Source organism: Arachis hypogaea, chromosome 15 (assembly GCF_003086295.3).
Source record: "Arachis hypogaea cultivar Tifrunner chromosome 15, arahy.Tifrunner.gnm2.J5K5, whole genome shotgun sequence".
NCBI lineage: Eukaryota > Viridiplantae > Streptophyta > Magnoliopsida > Fabales > Fabaceae > Arachis > Arachis hypogaea.
This window is the reverse complement of record NC_092050.1, coordinates 154,701,218-154,727,721: the sequence shown is the minus strand read 5'-3', so window position 1 is coordinate 154,727,721 and position 26,504 is coordinate 154,701,218. Positions and strand designations below refer to the sequence as shown.

At 34.2% G+C, this 26,504-nt stretch overlaps 5 protein-coding genes across 5 annotated transcripts; 4 read left to right on the top strand and 1 right to left on the bottom strand.

Annotated features, from left to right (window-relative positions):
• Positions 1 to 2,762: 2,762 nt before the first annotated feature.
• LOC112749324 (uncharacterized) lies at positions 2,763 to 4,442 on the top strand. Its single transcript, XM_072218327.1, has 3 exons — positions 2,763 to 3,002; positions 3,281 to 4,381; positions 4,431 to 4,442. The coding sequence occupies exons 2-3, from the start codon at positions 3,281 to 3,283 to the stop codon at positions 4,440 to 4,442; spliced, it is 1,113 nt and encodes a 370-aa protein (XP_072074428.1). The 5' UTR covers positions 2,763 to 3,002.
• A 3-nt stretch (positions 4,443 to 4,445) lies between these two features.
• Positions 4,446 to 5,578, top strand: LOC140172956 (uncharacterized). The gene is made up of 2 exons (XM_072218438.1): positions 4,446 to 5,227; positions 5,468 to 5,578. Exons 1-2 carry the CDS (start codon positions 4,508 to 4,510, stop codon positions 5,480 to 5,482), a joined length of 735 nt encoding a protein of 244 aa, XP_072074539.1. The 5' UTR covers positions 4,446 to 4,507; the 3' UTR covers positions 5,483 to 5,578.
• Positions 5,579 to 7,646: 2,068 nt separating this feature from the next.
• LOC140179563 (uncharacterized) lies at positions 7,647 to 9,210 on the bottom strand. Its single transcript, XM_072218437.1, has 3 exons — positions 8,880 to 9,210; positions 8,024 to 8,470; positions 7,647 to 7,953 (listed from the first exon to the last, which is right to left on the bottom strand). Exons 2-3 carry the CDS (start codon positions 8,216 to 8,218, stop codon positions 7,723 to 7,725), a joined length of 426 nt encoding a protein of 141 aa, XP_072074538.1. The 5' UTR covers positions 8,219 to 8,470; positions 8,880 to 9,210; the 3' UTR covers positions 7,647 to 7,722.
• On the top strand, positions 8,621 to 16,075 carry LOC112749323 (TMV resistance protein N-like). Its single transcript, XM_025797578.2, has 6 exons — positions 8,621 to 9,227; positions 11,234 to 12,338; positions 12,525 to 12,824; positions 12,919 to 13,866; positions 13,998 to 14,616; positions 15,016 to 16,075. The coding sequence occupies exons 1-6, from the start codon at positions 8,767 to 8,769 to the stop codon at positions 15,891 to 15,893; spliced, it is 4,311 nt and encodes a 1,436-aa protein (XP_025653363.1). The 5' UTR covers positions 8,621 to 8,766; the 3' UTR covers positions 15,894 to 16,075.
• A 329-nt stretch (positions 16,076 to 16,404) lies between these two features.
• On the top strand, positions 16,405 to 21,781 carry LOC114925390 (disease resistance protein Roq1-like). The gene is made up of 5 exons (XM_029293023.2): positions 16,405 to 16,989; positions 17,974 to 19,078; positions 19,267 to 19,554; positions 19,655 to 20,599; positions 20,976 to 21,781. The coding sequence occupies exons 1-5, from the start codon at positions 16,526 to 16,528 to the stop codon at positions 21,666 to 21,668; spliced, it is 3,495 nt and encodes a 1,164-aa protein (XP_029148856.2). The 5' UTR covers positions 16,405 to 16,525; the 3' UTR covers positions 21,669 to 21,781.
• The last annotated feature ends 4,723 nt before the right edge of the window (positions 21,782 to 26,504 follow it).

The window sequence follows — 26,504 nt, the reverse complement described above, 5'->3', positions numbered from 1 at the left end:
TGAACCAACTGATTCTTAATCATGACCATAGTTAACTTGACTCTTGACTTATTTGTCTCACTGATAAAATATAGTTATTTATATGTATTTTTTTATTAGATTAATTTTGTAGAAAAAGTAATTTTAAGTCATGAGTCAAACTAACATACTTAAATTTATATACCAACCTGCCTTAATTCAGGATTTGACCTATTATTGGACTGTTCAATTATTAATTATATGGTTGACACAATACTATATGATCTACTAATGTGAGTGGAGATAAATGGTAGCTCATTTTAAAAGAAAAGAGAAAAAATATAAATGAAATAATAAAATTAGGTGGCCAAATTATTTTTAAATCAAGACCAATTAAGTTATATTTATTGTACGTGCACTTTTTCAATATTATATTCGCGGTCTTTTTCTTTCTTTTTCTTTTTTGTGCTGTTGCTTGTTTTTTCTTTGCGTTTTTTGTTCTCTTATTTGATTTTTTTTATTATCTTTTTCTTTTTCATTCTCTTTCATTATCATTACACTCAATTAATAAAATATGCTAGTTAAAGATTTTTGAAGAATCACGAACTCACATTCTACGCGTTAATATTTCAGGAGGAACAAGCCAAAAAATACAATATTCTCCGATTCGGTAGGTTAATAAATTTGTTCACTTTATTCGTTAATATTTTATTTATTATTATTATTATTATTATTGATATGATAAATTTGTTCACTTTTTTTTATAGATTTTTTACGGTATTCTTCAATTCGGTAGGTTAATAAATTTGTTCACTTTATTGTTTAATTTCAGGTCCGGTCCTCACTCGAAATCCAATTCAGTTTTTTTTTTTTTTTTTTTAGAAAAAAAACACAATACATACCCGCCCACTGGTGACTCGCATTACATTAGGGGAGATTCTATGATAAAAAAAAAGTCTATTAATATCTAAAATAATAATAATAAATATAAAATTAATTAAAATAATAAATATTTAATATTTTTTATTATAAAATTATTAAAACATAAAATTTAGATGAATTTATATAAATCAATTTTATTTTTTAAAATAATTTAAAATAATCTATAAATACCATATTTTTAGTTATCTAATATCTATTATAAAAATAAAATAGATATATAAATATTTCATTTACTTACTTTAAATAAAACTGATTACAAAAATTTTAATACGTATCTCATTTATATTTTAAGTACGATAAAAAAAATATAGCTCAACAAAAAATTAATATTTAACTCTAAACTATTGATTTTGGATAAATTTTTCAGCCTTGTTATTTGGATAAATTAATGTTGGAGCGGCGGGTTTACTAATGAATTTACCAACAAATTTGGTAATAAATTCATTAGATAAAAAGATTATCGTCGAATTTGATATTTTGACGATAAATTCGCCGGTAATTATTGGAGAAAACAAGAAAAATTGGTGCTGAGATTACCGTGGGATTTAATGTCGAATTTTTGAACGCTTCAATTTTTTGTTAGACTACTTTTTCTTTTTTTGATGTAGAAGTGATTTTGTATTAAACTCACATTTACAATAAGCAACAAATCCTAATTTTTATGTTGTATTAACTAGCTTTTGCATTTTTTTAATTTCCTTCTACTAACTCTAACATTTGTACTTGTTATTGTTTTATTTATGAAACTTTTATTTTTTTATGTCTTTTTTTTCTTTATTTATTTTTTTGTTTGATATTGTACACTTTTATAATTGTGATTCTTGTGAATTATATTTATTATTATCTGTTTATAATATGATTTATTGATCCTATTAGGTAGAGTAAATTAAAAAAAATTAACCATAAATAATAATAGTAGTAAGAAATTACAGCATACAAAAAAAGAGTACTAAAAAAATATTATAAAAAAACATACTAGAAAAAAGTATAAAAAATTATATATATTTAAAAAAATAATATTATAATTTAATGTCATGTCTTTTTTGTGATTATCTATCTAAAAGTTATTTTAATTAATATTATCTAAATAATATTTATTTTATCAAAATTAATTTTAGTATAGAGTTACCAAACATAAATCATGTTGAATCCAAAATCAATTATATAAAATTGCTTTTATTCAAATTACAATTTAATAAAAGTCAATCTAAACACACGCTAAAATTCTTGTGATTGTAGAAGGACGATAAAATTTGAGGTCATTTACTTTAATTTAATTTTTTTCTTTTTCATTTTAGAATAAATATGCCTCCCATTTTTAGTTTTTTTTTTAAGAAAATATTTTATTGCATAAGAAATATCAAATATACAATAAAACCAGCGCATAATCAGAGTTTAGCGTATAGTCATTTAGAATTTGATTCCCAAGTAAAGCATGTATTGGCAATTGGAAAAATTAAAGGGCTCATGAGATATGAACATTTAGATTAAGAAAGAGGTTGGTGAGTCAAAATTTTTCTAAGGGTACTTCTTTTTTCCTCAAATATAAAAGGAATTTTAAATTTTTGGCTAGTCAAAATTCCCATAGTAAAAAACCCAAACTTATTTTTTTTATCTTGAAGTCTATTTGTTGGACTAAATCCCCATAGTGGTCCTCCAGATTCAGCCCGTGCACCAATTTTGTCCCTGAGATTCCAATTGCACTGTTTATGTCCCCCAGATTCCGATTCGAGCACCATAATGGTCCTTCGAAGATTTTCCGGCGTGACTCAGCGACGACGTTGCTTATGTGGCACAGCCACTGCCACGTTGGAGAGTCAGAACGACGTCGTTTCATGGGGCAAAACGAATGAAAGCCCACACGTCGCCGTTTTGATCACAGTGAGAGTAGTAGTAACTTGGGCAAAGGGTTTGGTATTCGTTACGTCTTCTCCTCCATATTTTCTCACCTCTCTCAACGCTTGGTCTCCTCCTCCATAAGCAGTAGCGACAGGCAAGGGCACTGCTGCCTGGTTTCTTAACATTGCTGTACTGAACTTGGGGGAAGGTTCGTGGTTCACCATTGAAGCATCGACTGAAGAACCGTTTAAGCTAGCTTCAAGGTACAAATTTTATTATATTTTTTTGAATTTTTTGGATCATGTTTCATTCCTGATATGGCTGATTGTTAAAGTTACTTGAACATAATGCATGTAGTTTGTGTTAGAATCCACTGCCTGTTAGGGTTTTAGTGTTTTCCTTCTTCAAACCAGTAATGCATGCTCTGTTTCTTGTGAAAAGAACAGGGGTTAATCTCTGGTGGTGTGTAATATCTAAGTTATTTGTTGTTTTTGTGTTGCATGCGTGGTAAATTTTAAGCATTTCCTCTGTTTTGTTGCAGATGAACGCCGAATTGTTAGACATAATGTTTCATCATGGGGGAAATTTTGAGAGGGGGAAGGATGGGAGATGGACATACACACCTGACAATAGGCATTGTTTGGGTGATCTGGATGTGGACAGGTTAGATGTATTCTACCTGAGAAATTACTTCAAAGAGCTAGGCTATGAGACCATGAAGGAGGTTTGGTGGCAGGTCCCTGGGATGAGCCTGGAAGTAGGTTTGAGGCGTTTAGACTGTGATAATGAGTTGAGAGAGCTGTGTAATCATGGTGGAAAGAACAATGGGGTAGTGGATGTCTACATTGAACATGGCATTTCAGAACCTGAAATAGTACAAGGAGAGGATGTTGTTGTGCATGTTGATGACGAGGTGAGGGATCTTGGAGAGCAAGCCAAGTCAAATGCCAGGATGGTGAAAGACCCCCCTGTCAAACCTACCACCGAGAAGGACCCTCCTAGGAGTTTAAGCATGGTAACATACAAGCCCCAAGCTAAAGAGGCGTTACTGAAGAAGAGCAATGTGAATTCTAACATGGAGTCCCAGCCTAAGCCTAAGTCAAAGTGTAAGCCTAAGACAGTTCCCAAACCCAAACCCATGCCCAGACAGAACAATGTAACTAGGACTAGGAGATATTGTCTAAGGTCTGTAGGGAAAGGTATTTCAAAAGCAAAGAAAAATGCTAGTGATCATGTTCTTTTATCCTCTGACTCAGACTCTCATGACAGCTACGAGAGTGCTGAGGACGAGGCCTATAAGCCACAAGAGCCGGATGATAGCTCAGATGAATCGGGCATTGGATATACTGTTCCTTCACAGAAAAAGAAAGTCAAGAAACCCAATGCAAGGAAGAAGGTCCAGGCTGAGAGTGCAAAGGAAAAAGGGAAGGCCAAGGTCTGTGTTGATGATGATGGATTTGTGGAAGACGTTTCTGATGAAGATGTGGACATTGGATTTGTGGGGGGAGGTATAAAGGGGGATAACCATGATGCTTTTAATCCGGGGTCAGAATCGGATGGTGGCAATTCGTGGCACTCTTTGGAGATGAAAACACCACCTAATTCAGAGGATGAGCTGGTTGGAGAAGAAAGTTCAGAGGAGGTATTTTCGGTGTTTAGACAGGGTGCTAGGTTCGGGGAACTACATTTAGAAGTCGAGATGAAGTTCAATACTAAGTGGGAGTTCAAGGAGGCAGTGAGGGAGTTCACTATACAAGAAGGGAGACGGATGAGGTTTAGGAAGAACGATGGTAAAAGGGTGAGGGCAGTATGTAAAGTGAAGGATTGCAAGTGGGTTGTATACGCATCAAGGGACCACGAAGACAGTTGCTGGCAAGTTAAGACTTTCTTCAATGACCACACTTGTCCACGAGAGGATAAAAACAGGGCAGCAAATAGAAATTGGGTTGCAGGTAAGTTAGTAAAAAAACTAAGAAAATATCCCAATTTCAGGAACTGTGAGGCTACAACATATTTCAAGACGAAATATGACTTGTCGCTCAATAGGAACTCTATATCACGGGCACTGTGTGATGCTAGAAATATAGTCTATGGGGATGCCAAGGAGCAATATGCTATGCTTAGGGACTATGGTGAAACACTATTGAAAACAAACCCAGGATCAACTGTTCAGATATGCACAAAGCCACAGCCTAGTGGTGAGGTCATATTTGAGAGGATGTATGTCTGCTTGAGTGGCTGCAAGTCAGGTTTCAAGGCTGGCTGTCGTCCGTTAATTGGACTTGATGGGGCTTTTCTAAAAACTGTTTTCGGGGGGCAAATTCTATCGGCTGTTGGACAAGATGCTAATCATCATGTCTATGTCATTGCCTGGGCAGTTTTGGAAGTGGAGAACTTTGAGAATTGGAAGTGGTTTCTAGAGTTGCTACATGAGGATCTTGGAGACTACAAGACCCATGGGTGGAACTTCATCTCTGATATGCAAAAGGTAATTTCTTACTGAAACCTTAATCCTTACTCTCACATAAGTTTAAATGTGTAAAACTGTGTGGTATATACTGTGGTGTGCTGTTAGTATACTGCCATATTGTGATGATACCTAAGATATAATTGTTTGATACTTTGTGGTATATACTGTGGTGTGCTGTTAGTGTCTGCTGCTATGCTGTGATTACTGCTCTGATCTAATTGTTTGATTACGTACTATACCATGATGGTGTGCTGTTAGGTACTACTATGGTGATCGATTTTCAAAGTTAGGGACTATTATGGTGAAGGATTGGCAAAGTTAGGGACTATTATGGTTATCGTTATGCAAAGTTAGGGACTATTATGGTGATCGATTTTCAAAGTTAGGGACTATTATGGTAACATAATGCTTGATATCTTCAGGGATTACTGCCTGCTATGAAAGCTGTGATGCCTAATGTGGGACACCGATTTTGTGTCTGGCACTTGTGGCGAAATTTCAATAAGCAGTGGAAGGACCTGGAGCTTAGGGGACTGTTATGGGAGTGTGCTAGAGCTACAACATTTCAAGAGTTTAAGGTACATAAAGCCACTTTTTTTGAAACTGGAGTTAGCTAACATGGACTTCTTTCCCAACTATTAACTGTTGAATTTCAGGAATACATGGATAGGATAAAGCGGCTGAACGAGGACGCATGGAAGTATCTTGACAAGTGGCCAAGGGAGGCATGGACGAGGTCACAGTTCAGGCACAACCCGAAATTGGACTCGATTTGCAACAACGCCTGTGAGGTTTTCAATTCAAAGATCAAAGAAGCAAGGGGCAAGCCTATACTTACTCTTCTAGAAGAGGTGAGAATGTTTGTCATGCGGACTATGGCTAAGAACAAGGTTAAGTTGGACAATCACCTGGGGCTGTTACCACCCGTAATCAAAAGTAGGTTAGAAAAGGTGAGGAAAGAGTCCAGACATTGGCATGCTATATGGTCTGGAGATACTGGATATGAGAAGTTTGAGGTCCATGGGCGTCCAACAAACCATGTGGTAGACCTGGGGAAAAGATTATGTACCTGCCAGTTCTGGATGTTAACAGGTTATTCTCTCCCATCCACTTACCTTTGCTCATTTAATTTTATACTAGTGTTATAAATAATTTTTTATTTAACCTAAGCTGGAAGTAAACTGGGCTTGTAGGGATTCCATGCGTTCATGCTTGTGCAGCACTGGCCAGAGTCAACAAGCACCCAGAGGATTTCTGCCATAAGTTGATAACCATGGAGTCTTACAAGGAAACATACAAGTACCACATCAATCCTATACCTGGCCAAGCCTTCTGGGAACAAAGTCAGTTTAACAAGCCATTGGCACCACCAATCAAGAGGAAGCCAGGGAATCTTCAAACAAAGAGGAGGAAGGACTCAGATGAAGTCTCAAGTTCTAGCAAGAAATCTAAGCCAGTAACAGCCTTGAAAAGACAGCTTCGACCTTTCACATGTAAGTACTGCTTGCAAAAGGGTCACACCAAGAGAGGATGTGAAAAGAAAAGAGCAGCTGATGCTGCTCAAGCTGCAGCTGATGCTGCAGCTGCTGCAAAGGCAGCAGAGGCTGCTAAAGCCCCTAAAAATGCTAGTGCACAAGCAACTGCAACTGCCCAGGCCACCACAACTGACACTGCAACTGCCTCTGCATCTGCCAGCGCCACTGCAACTGCTACTCCAAATGCAACTACTACTGCTACAGCTACAGCTAATGCTAATATTACCATCAATTCTGCTCCTATTGGTCAAGCATCAGAAATTGATCTGTCACAGCCAATTTGTTCTGAACCAGAAGACTCTCAAAAGGTACAATTTTAATTCTATAATAAGCCTTTGTAATTAATGGAGTAAAAACTCTGAAAAAGGTTTACTGAGTGACAATGTTTGGTATTTATTTCTGGTTTGAAATTTGTGTAGTTCACTGAAGTAACCGGGGAACCAGCCACAAGACCTGCCAAACTGCCTACTAGAAGAAGGTAACCTCCAACAACCCCTTCTACAGCACTGGACCCAATGAAGGGTGCGAGTTCTGCCACTGCTTCACGATTCACAAATTTTCTGAAGTTTGTGCCGACTCCTGGATTTAAGCACCCCCGAAAGAAGTGAACTTTCATATTAGCATATTAGGACATTTTGCTTGTCAAGTGTTAGTTTTTTGTTAAAAGATACAGTGACTGCGCTCACTCTAAATAATGGTTCATTTTGTTGATTACTAATCAAGTATGTCATGCTACTTGTTCAATTACTTATGGTTGTAATGTGTTAAAACTATGAATGGTTTGCCATATTTTGGTATTGATCAATTAATAATGTCCATGGTTTGGTCAATCTTGCTGTTACTTATTTACAAGTTCTTTTACTTCATCCAACAGGATATTATATTATATCAAAGTAAGATGATTTACACAAACCTTGTTATGTTACCACATAACAGTTTCATTCATTAATTTGGGAACTGCATTACATTGACATGTTCTCAACCCTTTAATAGCACCAATCCTACAAAAACAACAATTACTAAGAACCCAAATCCAAGAACATGAGTTATGAATTTCAGATTCCTAATGTCTGCCTCCATCTTGCCCATCCGCCATGCAAAGTTCATCTTCCTGTCACCATCATCATCTCCTGCAACAGCTCCTTCAGACAACTCCTCTTGCACAGAATCAGCCCAGACGAATAACCCACACCATGTTTTTCCACTTGTCTGCAACCAACCAAAATAATCAACCGAAAAAAAATTTTCAATCTGCTACAAATTATTAAACTTTACTCACATTATAGTTGGGGCAACCAAAGAAGGGCTTGTTAGGATGCGACTCCGTCCCAGACCACCTTAGCACCGGGCGACAACCACAGCCGCACCAGTCTGGAACCCGTCCATGCCTACTTCGCGTCGTGCTTCTTCTCCAGTTCTCCGTCGACGATGACCGGTTGGAACTTCCTGCAACATGGCTCCCACTTCCTCTCATGGTGGACAGCTATCGGTGTACAGAAGAGATGCAGAAGAAGACGTTGATGGAGAGAACCTCAATGGGAAGGCCAACGAAATTTTAGGGTTTAAAAATGAGGACGGGGACTACATTAGGGAATTTTATCACACATTCCACGTCATATGTACACTACGGCGTCCAACGTGGCAGTGGCTGTGCCACATAAGCAACGCTGTCGCTGAGTCACGCCGGAAAATCTTCGAAGGACCATTATGATGCTCAAATCGGAATCTGGGGGACATAAACAGTGCAATTAGAATCTCAGGGATAAAATTGGTTCACAGGCTGAATCTGGAGGACCAAAATGGGGATTTAGTCCTATTTGTTGTTTGAAGTTCTTTTTTATTTTAAAATAAATGGCACATAAGAACAAGGCAATATAGGATGATTTTCTTGGAAAGCACGTTGCACTAGACCTTTAGGAACTCTTCTTCAACAACTAAGAATCGAGTTTGGTGTGGCTCTCTAGACACAAGTCTAGGTCAGCCATAAATCCAATTCAGTTTAAGTGCAGAGATCGTTAATTTATGGATAATCGGAGTTGGAGGTACGACGTGTTCCTCAGTTTCAGAGGTAAAGATATTCGGCGACATTTCATTTGTCATCTCTACGAAGCTCTTCATAGAAAGGGAATTCGTACCTTCCGTGATGACGAAGAGCTCAACAGAGGCGAAGACATCACACGTTCACTTGACAAGGCGATTCAACAGTCAAGGATTGCCATCCCTGTCTTCTCTTCCAACTATGCAACTTCATCGTTCTGTTTGGATGAACTTGTCATGATCATGAACTGTTCAAAGAAAAAGGGCCACAAGGTTTTGCCGGTGTTTTATGAGGTTGATCCTTTTCATGTGCGACGCCAGAGAGGAACCTTTGGAGAAGCCTTGGCCAAGCACGAGGAGAGGTTCAAAAACATGGAGAGGTTGGAAACTTGGAAGTGCGCTTTAGAGCAAGCAGCCAACTTGTCCGGCGAGCATTTCACATTTAGGTACTTCTTTTTATTCCATTTTCAATATAAAACATCTAATTATTAAAAGGATATTTTTAATAATTCAATTATCTCTCTATCCGCTCACCATTAAACATATTCTTAAAAATAATCTACTCAAAATTGGTAAATAAAAAAAAATTAATCTGATACAACTTACAAGTATATATGGTTGCGTTTGTTTTTAAGAATTGGATAAAACAAGATACTCAGAATAAGATATAAAAAATAGAGATATAAAATTTTGTGTTATTGTATTTTTGGTGATAAACTAGAACAAATTATGAAAATTTAATTTATTTTGATATTTTTTCATTTAAAAAATTTGAGAAGAAAAATATAATAATAAAAAAATATAATTATAAAAAATCAATAAAAATAATAAAATAAAAAATAAAAAATAAAAAATAAATTATGTTCTTTGTTAGTGTTTATGTGTCTTTCCTGGACACAAAATACACTAATTCAGTAAGGGTCGAGATCAAATGCATTTAATAGAATATGCCAAAAGCTTTGAACACCACCACTGTCTGGGAGTAGGTGAAAGAAAAATAAAAACTTCAAGAGAGTTCCCTTGTGGTGTTTTTGTGTCAAGTGAAACTTGAGACAAAACATTTAAAGTCACGGCTAGGCTCAAGGTGCAAAGCACCAAAGAAAAAAAGAATAAAAAAAAAAATTTTGCTGGGTTCAAAGATTAAATTCAAGTACAAGTATCTCTAGATACAATGTCTTTATTCATATCTTATCTATCAAATTTTGTGTCTTTATGTCCATGTCTCAATATCTCATTCCTAAAAACAAACACAACCTATCAGTCAAGTATCTTTATTTTGACACTTTACTTGGTTCCCAGGAACTTAAATATCCTCTTACCTTCGATAGTTTAACGTATCAATGTATATCAAATAATTTTAAGAGAAATTATTATTCATCTCTTCTAAAAGATATTAAATAATATTTTTTTTCTATTTATAATATATACAATCTTTTTTTATATAAAATTAAAATAAAATATTGTTAAATTTATTTAATCAATATACTATTCAATAATAATTATATATATAAGTTAATGTTGAAGGTGCAAAGAGGAAGTGTGAGAATAGAGTAAAAGTAGAGACAAAAAGAGAAAAATGAGAGAGTTTTTGTTTGTTCATTGTACAAAATGATAAATCTCAATTAACACTGTTATAACAATTAGCTATATATATTGTCCATCTAACCAGCTAAGTTAGAATAATTAGAGGCTAACTAAATTCTGTTTTATTGCAACAAACTAATCAATTAGTATTAGGCTACTCTAACTAACTTGTTACTACAATTAATAATTCAACTAATTACTTGCTAATTGATAGTATAGTTAGTCCTTTATACTTTTTTATAGATAAATAATTAAATGTATAAATTGAAATGAGAGTACTAATTTCAAAATCAAATCCGAATAATACAATGTGTATTTATACAATATAACAAATTTAATATGTGAGCTACACCTTAGACTAATAAATAATAATAATCTACTAGCTGAAATTTGAGTCTTTCTATGTTAATGTCATTACTACGGTCAACTTTCTAGCTAGAATATCTCAAGCAAATTCAAAATACATAATTTATAACAAACTTCTATTTACTAAGTATCATAATAATCAAATACATATATGCCAAGAAGCTATAGCTCAAATGGCATAATCTTTCCATACTCATCTAAGAGGTTGTGGGTTCGAGTCTCCCTATCTTTGGAAAAGAAAAATCAAATACATATACACTAACTTGGAATCAAAATAGGTAAAAGATTCGTCGACGCCATCCAACTATAGTTCAAATGGCATAGTCTCCCATCCTCACCTAAAAGTGTCGGGTTTGAGTCTCCCTCCTAACTTTCAAAAAAAAAAAAAAAACTTGACCTCCCTTAATGAAGGAATAAATAAATTGTAACTGTAATTATGAATAGGGGATACAAGGAAATAGATTGAGTATATATTTCATGCTAGCTACCATCATTGATGCAGGGGTGAAACTGAACATGAATTTATTGGGAAGATTGTTAATACAGTATCCAAATGGGTTTGTGAGACTCATTTGCATGTTGCAGATCACCTAGTTGGACTAGAGTCTCAGGTTCTAAGAGTAAAATCGCTTTTGGATATTGAATCTGATGATGCAGTCCACATGGTCGGGATTTATGGAATTGGAGGGATAGGCAAAACAACTCTTGCTCGTGCAGTCTATAATTCAATTAAGGACTCATTTGAGGATGCATGTTTCCTTGGTAACGTGAGGGAAAATTCAGCAACACACGACCATGGACATCTCATAAGGATTCTGCTTAATACATTAGGTGATAAAACAGAATTCCTGCTCGGAGATGTCAATGAATTAGTCTCTGTGCTTAAACGTCGGCTGTGCCAAAGAAAGGTTCTTTTGATTCTTGATGATGTTGACAAACTGAACCAGTTAAAGGTCACTGCAGGAGATATTAACTGGTTTGGCTCCGGCAGTAGAATCATCATTACAACTCGAAACAAAGGCTTACTAAGAAGTCATGGGGTTCAAAGACTATATGAAGTGGGGAAGTTGAGTGATACAGAAGCTATTTGTTTGCTTAGAAGGATTGCTCTAAAAGTTGACAAAGTTGATCCAAGTTATGAAAGCATTTTACACCGTATAGTGGCCTTTGCTTGTGGCCTTCCATTGGCTTTGGAGGTGATAGGTTCCCACTTGTTTAGTAAAAGTAAAGAGACATGGGAATCTGCATTGGATCAGTATAAAAGAATTCCTAAGAAAGAGATTTATCAAATACTCAAAGTAAGCTTTGATGATTTGGAAGAAGATGAGAAGGATTTTTTTCTTGACATTGCTTGTTTCTATAATGGATATAGCTTGAAAAATGTTGAAACATTACTCCACATTCATCATGGTGTTTGCCCAAGAAATGGTATCAGGGTTTTGGTTGATAAATGTCTAGCAAAGATTGTTGGTCAGCAAGTAACATTGCATGATTTGATACAGGACTTGGGTAGAGAAATTGTCCGACAAGAATCACCAAAAGAGCCTGGAAAGCGTAGCAGGGTGTGGCACTGTGATGATAGTCAGGATATTTTGGTAGAAAATAAGGTGAGCAAGGATGATATTCATGATTGGAATTTTCATTTTAAAAGTTAGTCTCTTTTGATTGTTTTCACTCCAAGTCATTCATTCCTCTCTTTCAAATCTTTCATTCACTTGACAGATAACTATGCATCTTGAAGATGACTATTCACTCTATGTAGCTGACTTATGCTTTACTCGTTTGTATTGTAGGGAAGTGGTCAAATTGAAATCTTACAAGCAGAATTTCCTAAAATTAAAAGCTTGCTAGAAGAATGGGATGGTGGGGCATTCAAGAAGATGGATAACCTCAAAACACTGATTATTTGTTATTCTCATTTCGTCCATGGTCCCAGACACCTTCCAAATAGCCTTCCAAACAGCCTAAGAGTATTGATTTGGAAGGGTTATTCTTCAGAGTTTTTGCCTTCTGATTTTTATCCAAAGAAACTTTCATGGTTGGATTTAAGCCATAATTGGTTATTGCCTGTCAATTTGTTTAGGATGCTGGAGGCAAGTACAATAATTAATTGTATCTGATCTTGAATATTCATAAATCCATTTTAAGATTATCCATTTGATTCTGTTATTTATTATTATGATGCAGAAATTCGTCAAGTTGAGAGTTTTGCATCTTGATGACTCTCCATTGCTTGAACAGATACCTGATATGTCTGCTCTCCCAAATTTAGAAGAACTATCATTTGTTCGGTGTAAATATTTAGTTAAGATTGACAAATCAGTTGGGCTGCTGGATAAACTCAGAATCCTGAATGCTGAAGGTTGCATCAATCTCCGGAGTTTTCCTCCCATCAAGTTGATCTCTCTTGAATATCTCAATCTTTCACATTGCTCAAGTCTGGAGAGTTTTCCAGAAGTACTAGGAGAGATGAGAAACTTAATGGAGCTTGTGTTGCATAATACTCCCATAAAAGTGTTTCCATTTTCAATTCGGTATTTTACTCGAATTCGGAGTTTGCTACTGCAGAACTCCACAACTGTTAAATTACCAAGAAGCATTTTTGTGTTGGCAGAACTTACACATTTGAGCATTAAGTGTGATGGGTTGCTGGTAAATGTTCAGGATGAATGCGAAGAGCGTCTGAGCTCGATGGTGTCCTTAAACAAGCAAGAGTTTAACTTCAGTTACTGCAATGCATCAGATGAATTCCTTCAAATGAGTATCCCTTGGTTTGTCAATGTGAAAGTTTTAGATATTTCATACAATAATTTTACAATTCTCCCTGCATCCATCAAGGGGTGTTCCTTTTTAGAGAAACTTATTTTGAATCATTGTAGCAGCCTTCAAGAAATTAGAGGGATTCCACCAAAGATAGAAACATTCTCTGCAAGAAATTGCACTTCCTTGAAAGATTTGGACCTCACACTTCTTCCTGCATGCACCAAAGAATGTCACTTTTTAAAGGAACTCTTTTTGTCAGGTTGCATGAATCTTCAGGAAATAAGAGGGATTCCACAGAATGTAGAAGTTTTGGATGTACCAAGCTGCACAACTTTGACTTTCTCATGTAGAAGCATGACATTGCTGAATCAGGTTACTATTTACTTGTATACTTTATTTGATAATTTTGTGTCACAATTTGCACTTATTTATATATGTATTGCTATGGTTAAATACCAAAAATAATGTGTTGATGGGATTAATTATCACCAACAATATTGTAGGAGGAGGGTGGAGAGGAGTTTTGGTTGCCAGTGAAAAGGCCAAAGATTCTAGAGTGGCTCAACCACTATTGCTGGGGATCTTCAATTTCCTTCTGGTTTCGTAACAAGTTCCCTGCCATGTTTCTCTCTGTCATAAGTGGAGACAATATACTATTTTGCCCAGAATTGAAGATCAACAACCGCGAAGTGCATTACAGTTTTTGGCTGGAAAAATACAATAAATTAATTCTGAATGTGAGTAAAGAGTTAATAAAAAACAAAGATAAGATGACTGGTGTACTTCTAAAAAATGAATGGAATCATGTGGAGTTGACATATTCTAAGGTCAATCATGGGCCTGTCATTCAAACTGGATTCCATTTATTTGAAAGAAGTAGTAGCATGGAGGATATTCAATTCACTGATCCACTGAAAGAAGAGCAGAGAGTGGTGGAAAGGGAACATTCTCAGAGACAATTTATGCAGCAGAAACAAATGTTGGCTTTAGTCGATCCGTATATGGGACAATGCAAAGTTTTGCTTTCATTGCTTCCGCCTCCAGAATTCGACAATAAAAAGAATTACTCAAACTCAATGGCTTCAGAGCAGTTAAGATGCTCCACTCTTGTCCCACTCCCAGGTAAATATTACATTTCTTTCTCATGTGCTTTCAGTATTACTTTTAGTTTTACTGTGTACTTTGCTCGTTTATCACCACTAGATCATGAGATGCATAATTGATTTTGTCAAGGAAAATATAGATAACTATCACTTTTTTATGTATATATAACATTTTTAGTAAAGATAATCTTTGATATTATATAGATAACTGCCAGTCTTAAAATTTTAATAAATTTACAATATATATTTTTATGTGATTAAACTTTTATTATTTCACAAAATATTTTTTTATTCATATTTATAATTATGTATTTAAAATTATTTTATAATATTTATTAATAGTTGCCATCATTTATTTGAGTCCGCCAATCATTAATGTCAACCTTGTCTTGTCTCCTGCCTTTTGGATTTTACCTAGTATCCCAGGATTGTCTAGCAAAGGCTCCAGGAGAATCATCTCAAGCCCCTTTTGATGAGATTCAAAGTGGAAAACTTAGTGGACAAGAAATATACGTGAAAACCTGTTCCACTGGATTGCCAACAACATTTGACAAGTCTTACATAAATCAAGTTCCTCTAATTCAAGATGATACAGAAATGGAAGCATTTTATTCTTCTCTTGATGTTAGGAGCCATGTTCTTTCATGTTCCCAAGATAATTTGTCCGCTAATGCTCTAAGCGAAGAGACCAGGGAAGCAATAAAAATAGTAAAATACTTCATCTCCGGCGATGCTTCGGTTCTGTTGCATCAACAACAGTACAGTGCAGTGAGAACTAGCTTAGAGTACCTTTCCAATTTGTCTGCAGATGATGGCCTATCAGGACGAGTGCTAACTTTGATATCAGAAGCTTCATGGTTCTTGACCCATTGGAGTAAGGATTTCGTAGAAGCAAGCATGAAATTTGAGTACACGACATCCGAGCTGCAGAAAGCTGATGCATTGGAAGCAGGTCTAGAAGCTAACAAGAATCAGTTCAAAGAAGCTGTAGCCATGGAAAATGAGCTGCACCAAAAGTTAGCTTGGATTGAAAAAGGTAAAATGGGACAAGAAGAGCATATCAAAATTGTTGAAGCCAACTTATCTGCTTATGAATCAGAAAAGAATATGGCCCTGAAGAGGAAGAGAGATATCTTTGAAGAAGGGAAGACACTTAAAGCTCAACTAGACAAGTGGAGGGGTGAAAAAGTGCCACGTTTGAGGCACGAGCAGGGTCTAGCAAAGGCTATTCAAGCAAAAATCTCAGCTGAATGGTCAAATCTTGGAGAAAAATTTAAGACCATTGTTGTGGACTGAGATGTCTGTGTAAGAATTCAAGAGTAGTTTGTGGTACATTTTGTTACTGGATGTTGCATTGCATCGGTGAAAATTTTGTTGTTATGTGCAAGTGTAATGCCAAAACCTGCTGCGAAGGAGCAGAATATGATGCAACATTTCATCATGATATTGATCATAGAATCATAGATTCTTTTATCAAAGTGAAGCTTACTATTGCTAGGTTGCTTTTTCCAAATTATATTATAGGAAACATTTCAAGTGCACTGGAAAGTATTTTAACCGTTGATTTCAATTAATATATATTATATATATTTTTTATAATTCAGATCAACGGTTAAAACAATTGGAGCACCGGTACTCTTGGTGTACTTGAAATGTTTCCTATATTATATTCTTTCTTGTTGTTTATGAACAGAATAGAAACTGCCAAATTCCAGCACAACGTGCTGACACTAAGGCGCATAGTTAATAGTGATCCCGATACGTCGCACAAAAAATATTCAACATATACCTAGGTATCTGACCAAGATTCTTTTTTTTTTAAAAGGAAAAATTATACCTATGTATATGTAAAAAAGAATACAGTTAATTAAATCGACTCATTAGATAGATAGATTGTAAAGAACAGCGAGGTATTACTATCATCGTTCATGGCTGATTGGACTTACGATGTGTTCTTGAGTTTCAGAGGCAAAGATATTCGGCAACGGTTCATTGGCCATCTCTACAAAGCTCTTTGCCGGAGGGGATTCCACACCTTCATTGATGACGTGGAGATCGAGCGAGGAGAGGATATCACACGCTCACTTCTCACTGCAGTTGAAGACTCCATGATTGCAATTCCGGTGTTCTCGGAAAACTATGCAACTTCAAGTTTCTGCTTGGACGAACTGGTTAACATCATGGAGTGTGCCAAGACTAAGGGGCAGATTGTTTTGCCGGTGTTCTATGACGTGGATCCTTCCGATGTGCGAAATCTGAGGGGGAGTTTTGGTGAAGCAATGGAGAAACATGAGGAGAGGATGAACCTCGAGGAAGATAAAGAGAGGTTGGAGAAATGGAAGATGGCTTTTATGCAAGCTGCTAATCTTTCTGGATTTCATTTTAAACTTGGGTACCTTGCTTTATTTCTATGCAATACTTGAGATTTTGTTCATCTCTTTTATAACGATCAATAAACATGCATCATTTATGAATATTTAAAATGAGTAAGGCTGTGTTAGACCAAACAAAGCAGAATTGTGCCACATTTCAATGTATAACGTTTTTTTCATCCAACTAATCAACTCTACCTAATGATATAAAAAAGTTTAATTATTTTGTTAGTTTTTATAGTTTTAACAAATTTATAATTAGATTCATATATATATTTTTTAATTGAATCTCTATACTGCTTTTAATTTTGTAATTAGGTCTTTAAAAAATATTAGAGTTAAGAAAATATTTCTTCGTAGATTGAAGATACTCACAAGGTAAAAACTCATGTGAAGTCGACTTTACGTGAAGTTGATACCTGAAAGCCGTTAGATGAAAATTTAGTCAAATCAGTCAAATCATTTAACAGCTCTCAAATATCAACTTCACGTGAAGTCGACTACACCTGAGTTTTCACCTGCTCACAATTAGGTCTTTGATCATATTTTTGTTGGGAAGAGTATTCTGATAATTTTAATATTTTTGACTCAAAAAGGACTTAATTATAAAATTAAAAAGAGTATAGAAGCTCAATTGAAAGGAAAAAAAGTATAAAAATTTAATTGTGAATTTAATAAATTATAAGGACTAACAGAATAATTAAAAAATAAAAAACTTTGTTCAAAACTGTTCTTATATTTCTTATTTTTGCCTTTCGTTCTGGTAAATTTTTATTTTATTACATCGGAGTTTAACGATTATGTTGGTATTTACTAACAATAGAATCTAAAATAAAATATTTTAGATTCCAAAAATGAAAAGATACTAAAATTAAAGCTTACTTAAAAGTAAGATTAAATAGCAAAAGACATGCATAGAATCTATTTATCAAACCATGGCATAACATGAAACGATTTGAATTGTGATGCATGTGTTGGTTAACCTTAGCATGTTGACTGCACAGGGCCGAAGCTGAATGCGAGTTTACTGAGAAGATTGTGAAAATAGTCTCCAAATGGATTCATCACACTTGTTTATATGTTTCAGATCAAGTAGTTGGACTAGAATCTCAGATTCCAGAACTGAACTTACTTTTGGATGTTGAATCCAGTGACAGAGTCCACATGGTAGGGATTCATGGCATTGGCGGAATAGGTAAAACAACTCTTGCTCGCGCCGTCTACAATTCCATTGCTGACTCATTTGAAGGTGTATGTTTTCTTGGTAATGTGAGAGAAAATTCAATAACACATGGCTTAGTATATCTCCAACAAATGCTGCTTTCAAAGTTAGTTGGTGATGAAAGAGATGTTAAGTTAGGTGATGTCAGTGAAGGAAAGAAGGTGATAGAGCGTAGGCTCAATCGAAAGAAGGTTCTGTTGATTGTTGATGATGTCGATAGATTAGAGCAGTTAAAAGCAGTTGCAGGGGACTCTGTTTGGTTTGGTTCTGGTAGTAGAATCATTGTAACAACTCGAAACAAAGGCTTGTTAACGAGTCATGGAATTGTAAGAACATATGAAGTAGGGAAGTTAAATGATAAAGAAGCTCTTGATTTACTTAGATGGAATGTTTTCAAAACAAGAGAGGTTGATCCAAGTTACTCATACATTTTGAACAGAACGGTTGCTTTTGCTTCTGGCTTGCCACTTGCATTGGAAGTAATAGGGGCTAATTTGTTTGGTAAGAGTAAAGATGAGTGGGAATCTGCTTTGGATCAGTATAAAAGAAGTCCTAAGAGAGAGATTCAAGAGATTCTTAAAGTGAGTTTTGATGGATTGGAGGAGGAAGAGAAGAAGATCTTTCTTGACATTGCTTGTTTCTTTAATGGATATAGATCCAAGTATGTTGAGGAGATACTGCGTGCTCATCACGGCTTTTGCCCCAAGAACAGCATGCGAGTTTTGATTGATAAGTCTTTGGTGAAGATTGAAGATGATAAAGTGATGTTACATGATTTGATTCAAGATATGGGTAGAGAAATTGTCCGACAAGAATCGGAAGAGCCTCGAGGGCGTAGCAGGATTTGGAACTTTGAGGATGCAAAACGTGTTTTGGAACAAGACAAGGTAAGTTGGATTCTCTTTTACAATGCTCAAATTGGTTCATGAAAGATTATGTATGACTTAAATTGACTTACGTGTGATCTTTGAAGAATCATTTTGAGTATTAACTCTTATTTTTCCTTTAATTCTTTAAATGATATGTTAAGGTCATTATCTATCTAAAGTTGTTTGGTGCTTTTATGGGCTAGCAGGGTAGCCATAAAATTGAAATGATAAAGCTAGCATTCCCCAAAGCTGATGAAAAACTTAATTGGGATGGTGTAGCATTCATGAAGATGAATAATCTCAGAACAATTGTTATTAATAAAGGTGACTTTTCAGACAGTCCCAAACATCTTCCAAATAGTTTGAAAGTGCTTAAATGGCGAGGATATCCTTCACAAATTTTCCCATTTGATTTTTATCCAAAGGAAATAGCCATATTGTGGTTACCAGATAGTTCCATATCATCACTCATTAGTTTCTTTCAGAAGCAAAAGGCAAGTACAATACAAAAAGTCTATTTTTTTTATAATCATGAACATTAATTTATCCATTTTAAGCTTATTTATTTGATTTATATTACTTTTTCTTTGGCAGAAGTTCATGAATTTGAGAGTTTTGAATTTCAGCAATTGCCAGCACCTAGAACAAATACCTGATTTATCTGTTGCCCCACATTTGGAAGAATTGTCTTTTTGTTGGTGTAAGAACTTAACTGAAGTTCATAAATCAGTTGGGTTGCTAAATAAACTTAGAATGTTGGATGCAAAGGGTTGTTGCAAGCTTAGGAGTTTTCCAGACCTTATGTTGCCTTCTCTCGAGAAACTCCGCCTTTCGTCTTGTTCAAGTCTTAAGAGTTTTCCAGAAATATTAGGGAAGATGGAAAGTTTAACACAACTTGAGTTAGAATACACTCCAATAAAAGAATTCCCACCTTCAATTCGTTATATTACTAGGCTTGAAAGATTAGAATTGTGGAACTCTAAGATTGTTCTGTTGCCAAGTAGCATTTTTCTGATGAAAGAGCTTAAGTGCTTGAGAATTCGAAACTGTGATGGTTTGCTGTTACATTCACAAGAGAAAGTTGAGGAGCAAATAAGCTCAGTTGTGTTTTCCAATCAGCAACACTTTGATTTCAGAAACTGCAATGTATCAAATGAGTTTCTTCAAAGGAGTGTTCCTTGGTTAGTCAATGTGAAAGAGCTGAATCTATCATCCAACAGTTTCACAATTCTTCCTGCATGCATTGAAGGATGTACCTTCTTGAAGGTACTTATTTTGGATTATTGTGGGAATCTTCGAGAAGTCGGAGGGATTCCACCAAACATTGAAAAATTCTCTGCAAGAAGATGCATATCCTTAAAAAGTTTGGACCTCACTCTCCTATCATGCACCAAAGATTGTTACTTTCTGAAGGAACTCATTTTGGATGGTTGTGAGAATCTTGAGGAAATAAGGGGCATTCCACCTAGCATAGAAGTTTTGCATGCACCAAGCTCTACCTTGTTGACTTCCTCTTCTAGGAGCATGTTTTCTAACCAGGTTACTCTAAACCCCAAATTCTAAAAACTTTATAAAATATTTAGACTTGATATAAGGACACATTTGTTGCCCCATCACAAATGATTTCTTGTGTTGTTTTGTTTTGATTGACATTTTCATTAGGTTGAGAGTTGTTAATGGTGGTGGTGGTGGTTTGTGATATAGGTAATAATGTCATTTTAGGAAAAGAATCCTCTAAATCAAGGAATTTAGTAATGAGAGAAAGTGAGTTTAGTTATTAATTTTGTAATTAACATCATGTGTGAGTCTTACTATCTTGATTTAAGGGCATTAGAAGCTCACTTTTTCTGTCATGTACTTAGTTATCAAATAAGTTAAAAAATTGTTGACCTTGCCGAATTCTTATGACAAGCAGGATTTACATGAGGATGCAAATGACAAGGAATCATGGCTGCCAATGCCAGGAACAAAAGTTCAGGAGTGGTTCAACTATTCTCGCCACGGATCATCAATTTCTTTCTGGTTTAGAAACAAGTTTCCAGCCATGTCACTCTTTGTGATTAATGAACTGAAAAAGACTTCATTTGAACCCAAGTTGACCATCAATGGTCATGAAATGCATATTTTTTCCTTATTCTCTCTACAAAAAGATCACATACTGATTCTAACTCTGGGTCCAAAACAAACTGAATTCAAAGATGAGGTAAACAATGTGATTTCTAAAGATGAATGGAATCATGTGGAGTTGTCTTCTGATCATGCAGTGCATGGAGTAGGTGGTGGAACTATATATGAGAGCATGATGCAAATTGGACTCCATGTATTCAAGCAATTTAGTAACATGGAAGATATAAGATTCACTGATCCGTTCTTGTTGGAAGAAGTTCATAGCTTGGAGGGTATTGGATATTCTCCTACACAATTTGTGCAAAGGCATCAAAATTTGACTTCATTGGAAACAAATGTGGAGCAAGAAATAGTATCTCATTCATTGCTTCCATCTCCATCATTCAGTGACAACTTGAATTGGGAGTCAAACACAATTGTTACGGAGCACAAAACTAACACAACTAGTGTCCAAGGTAAATATATGTGTGGCATTTCTTAATAATTAATGTGGCGAAAAACTACACATGATATAGTCTTATGAAATTTGTACCTGAGAACATTCATTTTCATAAATAAAAACTAGGACAAGATTGGCACCCTTGCAATACAAAATTATTTTTCTTGATCAACACATAAATTATTATTGTTTCATTAGCTATCTAAGTTGAACAAAAGGAAACAATTTAATTCCATTAACTTATTAATTAGAAGAAAATTTCAGTCTCGAGATACAAAATTTCAGTCTCTTTAGTATTTTTAAAAAGTGGAGATAAAGGTCGCTGGTGGAGAGATACAGACAAAAAGATTGAGACTGAGAGACAGAGACTAAGAGACAGAGATTGAAATAAATCTCAGTATTCTGTTTGGTGCAAAGTGAGTGGAGATAAAGGTCGCTGGTGGAGAGATACAGACAAAAAGACTGAGACTGAGAGACAGAGACTAAGAGACAGAGATTGAAATAAATCTCAGTATTCTGTTTGGTGCAAAGTGAGAGACAGAAATTGAAACAAGAAAGAAACTCTAATTTAATTTGTACAAAGAATAAAATTAGAATTAATTAATTGAAATGAGGATATTTTAGGTATAAAATGTTATTAAAGTTTCAGTCTTTATCTCTAAAAATTTTAGTCCCCTGTGTCTCTACTTTTTGGAGGTATTGAAATACTGAAATTTTAGGGATAGAGACAGAAATTTTAGTACCAATATCTGAACCAACAAATATGATACTGAGTCTCAGTCTCTCAGTCTCCCAGTCTCTATCTCAATACCTCAAAACAAACGCTACCAAAGAGAATTGAAATTTCTGGGATTGGAAACTGAAACTTTTAACATTTCTTTTCAAAAATACTCACACGTAACATTTAAATTTCAAATCTACCCTTCAATCTTCACATTTATTTTAAACTAAACATGATATTTAGACATAACTCAATTAAGTACATTTTATACCAAACACAATACAAAGACTTAATTTAGTCTATATCTTCCTTTTTTTGTCTCTCGGTCTCAGTCTCCCTTTTGGAGAAAGCATCTCCTAGAAAGCAAATTGAACTATTTTCAAAAGAGATTAATCTCTTTTCTTGATTCTTGGAATTTCTTTTGAAAATCCTAAAATCAAGGACATATGTTTTCTATCCTATTTTTTTATCAACTTCAATTGCTCTGTTTAACACTACATTGACTATAATACCCTATTCTATGCATTGACTAATCATTTCACATTCTTTTGTTTTGGATATACTCTAGCATATGAGGATAATCTAGCAAATGCTGTAGGAGAATCATATCAAACACCATCCATAGCTAACACAGAAAACGTTCATGACCCAATTCCCACCACTCCATCAAGTAGTGATAAAGATAGTGGACAGAAAATGTACACAGAAACTTGTAGCACCACTTTGCTAATAAAATTTGATGAGCCTTTGATAAATCAAGCTCCTCTAACTCAAGATGATAATGATGTGGAGATGGAAGCATTTTATGCTACTCTTGATGCTGAGACACATGATGATGTTCTTTCCCCGAATTCCGATGATGATCCAGCAACCACCACTGCTCCAAGCAAAGAAGCCAAGGAAGCATTGAAAACAGTACAAGACTTCATCACAAAGAATGATGCTTCAGTTTTGTTGGATGAAGAAAACTACAATGTCATGAAGAACAGTTTGCATTACCTATCCAATTTGTCTTCAAAAGATGGCATATCAGGAGAAGTTGAAACATTGGTATCAGAAGCTTCATGGTTGTTCAATTGTTGCAGTGTGGAATACATTGAATCATGTAGGAATATTGAGTCCACAGCATCAGAGCTACAAAGGGTTGATGAATTAGAAGCAGGATTGGAAGGAAACAAGAACAAGCACAGGGAGTTGAGGCAAAAGTTAGATTGGATGGAGAAAAGAAAGAAGGAGCTGGAAGAGGAAATGAATGCCATCAAAGCTAAGTTATGTGATTGTGAATCAGAAAAGAAGATTGTTGTTCAGAAAAAGAAAGATGTATTTGAAGAAGCAAAGACACTCAAAGCTCAAAGAGATGAGTGGAGGAAAAAAGTGCCACAATTGCGGCATCAACAGAGTATAGCAAAGAGTAATCATGCAAAATTCACAGGTGAATGGTCAAAACTAGGAGAAAAATTTCACACCATTGTTCTAGACTGAGAAACCTAGATTTGTGTACTTGAACTGCATGGATTGAAATAATCCTATTTGAATACTATAGTCTATAGGGCACTCAAATGTAGACACTTGTACAAGCTAAAATTTGAACATTGATTTACTACCATGTCTGAAGGATTTAAATTCTTATTTCTATTTGTGTTGAGGTTTTAAATGATCTAACTAGACTTGATTTGAGATCAATAAGAGTTAGATTTGATAAATTTATGTGTAGATTTAGTATTTGTTTGGTGTCATTAAGTTGATAAAATCTTTTTTTGATGAAAAAATAATTTTTTTTATTTTTTTAGCGTATTTAGTAAATTTTCAATAGAAAAGTAAAAATATTAGAAAAATAAAGTCTTTTTTGAGAAGATATAATTTATATTTTTTTTAAAAGATTTTTTTTTAAAAATATGTTTTTCACATAATAAATAAACAAACAAATTTTTTATATTTTTTTTTACCAAAAATAGGGAGATCCGAATCCGTAACCTTTTAAATGAATATGAAAAGACTATGTCATTTGAGCTATAATTCCTTAACAAATACTTTTATATTATTATACTCGAATATAATTGATAAATAAAAAATTTTTTTATATAAAATATTTAAATATAAAATTATTTTTATTTTTCTATAAATTCTTTTAAAAAAAAAAACTCAAATATATCTTTTCTAAGTTCTTATTCTTATTCTAATGGGGAGTTACTCTGTTTAATGATAGTGATGGTGTTGCTAATTAGATCCAATTTCACATTATGGTCCATTGACTCCATCGTCTACGATGAAGCAATAAAAAATCCACAAAGAACTTTGATGATATAATGCAAGTGTATCTGGGGACAGAACTCTGAGATATAGAGAAAAGAGGTAATTTGTGAACAAATTTGGAAAAAAATTGTTTTTTATATTCAAATGCACAAGTCAATTTTACATAGATCACTTGTACAAACTTGTTTAACAAATGGATGATGAAGTGGCTTGCTTTACTATGAAATGAAAACAGCAATCAAAGTTTAGCAAATCCACGCATAGTATAGAGTATTGAAATAAAATTTGGACATCAGAATTCGTAATCAAACAGGGTAAGGATTCAATACACATTGGGCAGAGGACTAGAGGTCCCATTTATCTATTATATAAAATAAAAAGGATAAAAAAAATTCGAACCTAAAACTTTTTCATTGAAATATTAAATATGATCAATTTTATGGTGGTTTGTTACTTGGTGTTTAACCTATTTTTTATAATAAATTTGAATATTTAAAGAGTATCAATTTGGTACTGAAAGATTTAGATCCAAATTATAATAAATTGGTGCTTGAAAAATGTTATTGGATAAAATGATTTTTAAAAAATTTTAAAATTTGACAAAAGTGATTATTTGTCATTTGACTTCATTTTTATTAACGGATAATACTAAGGTCCAGTTTATAAATAAATTAGTTTGTATTTGGGTTTTAAGTTATAGAAATATTTATTATTTTAAAGTTGTAATGTTTCGATAAATAACTTAAAAATACAATTTTTTTTACACAAAAAAAAAGATATTAAAATAACGATGATAACACGTACTTTTTAATATTGAATGTTGATTTTATGTCACTAAAATTACAATCGATTAGGCAATTGATTCTTTATTTGTTTTCTTATTAGTTTTATTTTTCTAGCGCTTTCAACATTTGATTTTTTTCACGTAATATCATTAGAAACTGGTTCTTCTATTTCACTTCAACCATAATGGTGTTCTTGTATGTGGTGAATAGTAACAAAATTCTAATTCACAATAATCTTGATGACAATGCCAAAAAAATTATTGTGTAATTAGTGTTTGCTATTTTATTGTGTATGATATGGTAGGTGAAAATAAAAAACAGATGTAAAATGTGTGCCAATGTATTTTGCTGTTTTTATTTTGTTTTACTCCTATTAGAACTTCCTCCTTCTTTATTGGGGTAAAAAACTAGCTATAACTAACTATAAAAATAATAACAAGTTATATAAAAATAAAATCACATGTGAAAAAATAAAATTAAAACTGAGGTTTTATACCACACACAATATTAAATACAAATTTAATAATAAAAATAAAGTGGTAAAATGATAAAAAAATACCTGAAAGGAATATAGGCAGTAGGTGATTCAGATGGAACATTTGTTGGTGGTGAACATTACGTAAAAATTATAGTAAAAGGTTAGTGCTTCTAGAAGATGAATCATTACATAAAAATACCTACGTGAAAATGATGGTAGAAGACCAATATTTTTAGTAAATAAAAAAAAGTAATTTTTGCTATTTCCAAACTGACTCTAAAATGACCAACAAATTTGATAAAAAATCTTGATAAAAAACCCAAAATAGTTCCTAACAATTACTTCAAAAGACAACGAGACCCTTAACAAAAAAATACCAATCCGGCTCCTAAGTTTTACTTTTATGGGACTAATTAGCCTCTGTGCCAAAAAAAAGTTAATGTTATTTTTTTTGGCACAGGAACTAATCAGTCCCAAAAAAAATCAGGGATCGGATTGGGTGTTTTTTTTAAGGTCTCGTTGTCCTTTCGAGATAATTGTTAAAGATTTAGATCTTCTAAAGTTTGAATTTTACTTTAGAGAATAAAGTGTGATCTTTCACCATTGATTTCATAAATGGGATCAAAAATAAATATGAAAGA